Here is a 4,294-nt window from a genome sequence, read left to right on the forward strand (position 1 = left end):
ATTGCGTCAAAAAAAGTTAATATGTCAAAGCGTCCCAAATTATCTGGTGCCCAGGGGAGGAAAAAAAGAAAAGAAGAGGAGGAAAAACGCGACAAAGACAAAGGTAATGTTACAGTAAAGATGATGTTAATGATATTATTTTGATGTTACAGAAAGATGATCAATAATGCCATTTGCATACATGGTGGTTAGCTAACGTTAATCTATAAATAACCAGCGCTATCTGCTAGTTCTAAACAAAATATTAACAGTCAATGGTTCTAACAGATAAGCCTAGCGCTATTATTATGGAAAATAGTAATATGAGTACCTTCCTCGGACAAATATTAGTAATTTAAGGCAGGACCAAAAACACCAATAGAGCTCTTTTTAAGATCATCTTTTCATTTTTTTTATTAAAATCCTTGTAGTATTTCTGTGCCTACTTAAAGATACAAATAGATAAGATATATAAGATAGATAAGATAGATAAGATAAGATAAGATACTAATGTCTTATTTTGCACAGTGCCGTATTTCTATTGTATATAAGTTAATGTCACTTGTTTACACTTAATTTCGGGAGTATTAAAATGTAATAAGTAAGCTATCTATATTGTATTTCATATATTGAGTTCATTTTTTTTTATTTGTTTCTTTAATTATTATTATTAGTAGTAGTAGTATTTTGAATGTGCAATTGTTTTAGTTAAATAAAAGAATGTCTAAAACAAAGCTATTAAGTTTCTTGTGAGTATATGTACACTAACAGTGCAAGTACTGTACTGCGATGCAAGGGGGCGCCACTTAAAATCTTGCCTAGGGCACCAAATTGGTTAGGGCTGGGCCTGTCAAGGATCCTATAAAATTCTACGAATGTTTGTGTAATATTTTAATTTATGATAATGTGTGTGTGTGTGTGTGTGTGTGTGTTTTGTTCTTCAGGTGTGGAGCGGTTCTGCTGGTTTAATCAGGCAATTCCCTGTTACGTTGCTCTCGGAGATAAACTCAGTGTGATGACGGTGAACACTAGAGAAAATGACCTGAAGATACAAAAGAGAATAAGCAACACACCAGAGGATCCAGTTTGTAGAATAAAGAATGACAGGATAAGAAAGGATGAATGTGATCTCTTTAATAACAGACATGATGAAGTGTCAGTCAATAATGGGATTCTGATAATAAACACTGTGATCAGAGCAGATTCAGGGAATTACAGATTACAACTCAATCACCCATACGGCCCAGAAATATTTAAAGGAGATCTACAAGTGACTGTTGAAGGTACAGTAACTCTCTCATCAGACTCATTACAATCTCATGTTCTCAAAGATCTCGATTCTCTCTGAAGGTTTTTATTCCTGTAACACACAGTAAACACACTACATACTCCAGTAATAGTGAGAGTAGTGTGGAAGTATGGCATTCTGCTGTAATCTACAAATCAGTGTTATTTAGTTTTATATATAGTTTACAGTTTTACTATTTTGTATTAGCTTAAAATAATAATAAATAATCATTTTAGTGCTTCAGCTTAAACTTATTTCAGTGCCAATGCAACATTTTTAAGACATATTTAAGACATTTAGTGCAAGTTGCTCTCAGTTAAAACAGCTCAAACACGCATTTGGTTTTCTGCTGCTTCTCTCTCTCTCTCTCTCTCTCTCTCTCTCTCTCTCTCTCTGTCTCTCTCTCTCTCTCTCTCTCTCTCTCTGTCTCTCTCTCTCTCGCCCTCTCTCTCTCTCTCTGTCTCTCTGTCTCTCTCTCTCTCTCTCTCTCTCTCTCTCTCTCTCTCTTCACTCTGTTATTCTCTCTTTCGCTAATGTTCTTAGAGTATCTTAGTGTACTCCTCAAAGTTACAAGATTAGTTTTTAGAAAATATACACACTTAAAACCTCATGGAAAACTGATCAAAAATGTATCTCAAGGATCCTATAAAATTCTACGAATGTTTGTGTAATATTTTAATTTATGATAATGTGTGTGTGTGTGTGTGTGTGTGTGTGTGTGTGTGTGTGTGTGTGTGTTTTGTTCTTCAGGTGTGGAGCGGTTCTGCTGGTTTAATCAGTCTGGTCCCTGTTACGCTGCTCTCGGAGACAAACTCAATGTGATGACGGTGAACACTAGAGAAAATGACCTGAAGATACAAAAGATAAACTACAACAAACAAGATGATCGACTTTGTAATATAAAGAATGACAGGATAAATAAGGATGAATGTGATCTCTTTAATAACAGACATGATGAAGTGTCAGTCAATAATGGGATTCTGATGATAAACACTGTGATCAGAGCAGATTCAGGGATTTACAGATTAGAATTCTATCTCTCAGACGGCAAAATAACATCTGCAGATCTACAAGTGACTGTTGAAGGTACAGTAACTCTCTCATCAGACTCATTACAATCTCATGTTCTCAAAGATCTCGATTCTCTGTGAAGGTTTTTATTCCTGTAACACACAGTAAACACACTACATACTCCAGTAATAGTGAGAGTAGTGTGGAAGTATGGTATTCTGCTGTAATCTACAAATCAGTGTTATTTAGTTTTTTTTTTATATATATAGTTTACAGTTTTACTATTTTGTATTAGCTTATAATAATAATAATTAATCATTTTAGTGCTTCAGCTTAAACTTATTTCAGTGCCAATGCAACATTTAAACTTTAGTTTTAAAGTTTTATTAAACTTTTGAATTTTTGAAAAAGTTTTTCAACTGATATTTATATTTTAGTTTATTTTAGTTTAATTTCAATTAACCCCTTACTTTATGCCAGAACTAGAGTGGAAGCCAGTGATTATCGTGCATAAAGTTATAAATTTGGATATTTTTCTTATAAAACCGCATGGCTTTGCTTCAGAAGGCCTTTTGAGCCGTATGGATCACTGTTATGATGGATGGAGGGTTTTTTGGGCTTCAAAATCTCAGGTACCATTCACTGCCATTATAGAGCTGGGAAGAGCCAGGAATTATGTTTATATAACTCCGATTTTGGGTGAACTAACTCCTTAACAGGCTGACTGATATTCACTGATTGATTGATTGATTGATTGATTGATTGATTGATTGACAGATTGATGTCTGTGTTGTGTTCAGAGAGTTCATCATCTGTAGTGCATGTGCTGGTCTGGTGTTTTCAGATGATGGTTCTGTTGGGTCTGTTAGGAGGTTTTCACATCTACATGAGACTCACGTCAGGTCAGACACATTTATCATCATCACTATGGATTTGGCATGCAAATATTAAGAGTGTGAATGTGATGAGAATCTGATGTTTTTAGGAAAGAAACAGGAAAATCAAAACGTGCGAATGAGAAGATTTAGAGAAGGACATGAAGACACAGCAGAAGATTGAAGATCTCAGCAGCAGATCTCGTCACATCTATGAGAAATCACTCCAGAATCTACAAGACTTTCACATCAATCCAGCAGTTATTTTGCACATCTGGAGTCATGTGGTCTTTTACTGTAGTCTGTTGACTTTGGCTGAGTCAATATACAGCGTCTGTTTAGATGTTTTAGCTGTTCCTAAAGATTACTTTAATAACATGTTTAGCCACATGCATTTTTCTTCACAAGATCTTTGTCATTATAGAATATTGCTAAACACATCGTTCTTTAAAGATTGTAAATAATCTGTGTTGAATTTAAGATGAACTTTGGTATTGAGTTAAATGAAAATAAAATGCTTTGAATTTAAACTATTTCCAGTCAAACGCCACATGTCTTTATTTATTAAAAGGGACAAATCATGAAAATCTGACCGGGTCCTCCCCGGTACATCTTACCAACCCAGAAAACGTAAAAAGTGAAACCCAGTAACTGTATTTTGGGAGCCTTTCTCTGCAAGCATGTAAAAAAATAATCCGACAAGACTTCACTCTCCTTCTGGCGTATGAAGAGGATCGTATTATAATATTACCGCCTTATTAATAATGTTCGCAAGCGACAACAGAGACCAGTTCTAACACAATGATGAAGATCCAGCAAAGCCTGAGAGCACAGACGAGCACTGAACACTATTGACCAGAACATGTCACCGCTGTCTTATAAAGACCTCAGGAACTGTGGACACTTGTGGAGAAGTTAAACATGATGATGAGATGATCAAAGTAACTCCACAACAACTACATAAATGTCTCCGCTAACATCCAGAAGCTCTTCCTGAGTCTCTCCGTAAGGCTGCATTCGCTACTGGTTATTCTGGGATTCTGGATGAGTGAGATTGGCCTGTTTTGTTATTACAGGAGAATCTGAAGCTCATGTAAAGACTCCGCCCTCTTCTGAACGGAGCTCATTTGCATTTAAAGGG

General features: G+C 35.5%; 1 protein-coding gene across 1 annotated transcript; it reads left to right on the plus strand.

The window, feature by feature from the left end:
* Positions 1-923: 923 nt before the first annotated feature.
* On the plus strand, positions 924-3,683 carry LOC311094873 (uncharacterized protein). The gene is made up of 4 exons (XM_084133068.1): positions 924-1,262; positions 2,018-2,353; positions 3,079-3,180; positions 3,264-3,683. Exons 1-4 carry the CDS (start codon positions 995-997, stop codon positions 3,335-3,337), a joined length of 780 nt encoding a protein of 259 aa, XP_083989194.1. The 5' UTR covers positions 924-994; the 3' UTR covers positions 3,338-3,683.
* The last annotated feature ends 611 nt before the right edge of the window (positions 3,684-4,294 follow it).

This window comes from Abramis brama, assembly GCF_963993115.1.
Source record: "Abramis brama genome assembly, chromosome: 13".
In the NCBI taxonomy this organism is placed as follows: Eukaryota; Metazoa; Chordata; class Actinopteri; order Cypriniformes; family Leuciscidae; genus Abramis; species Abramis brama.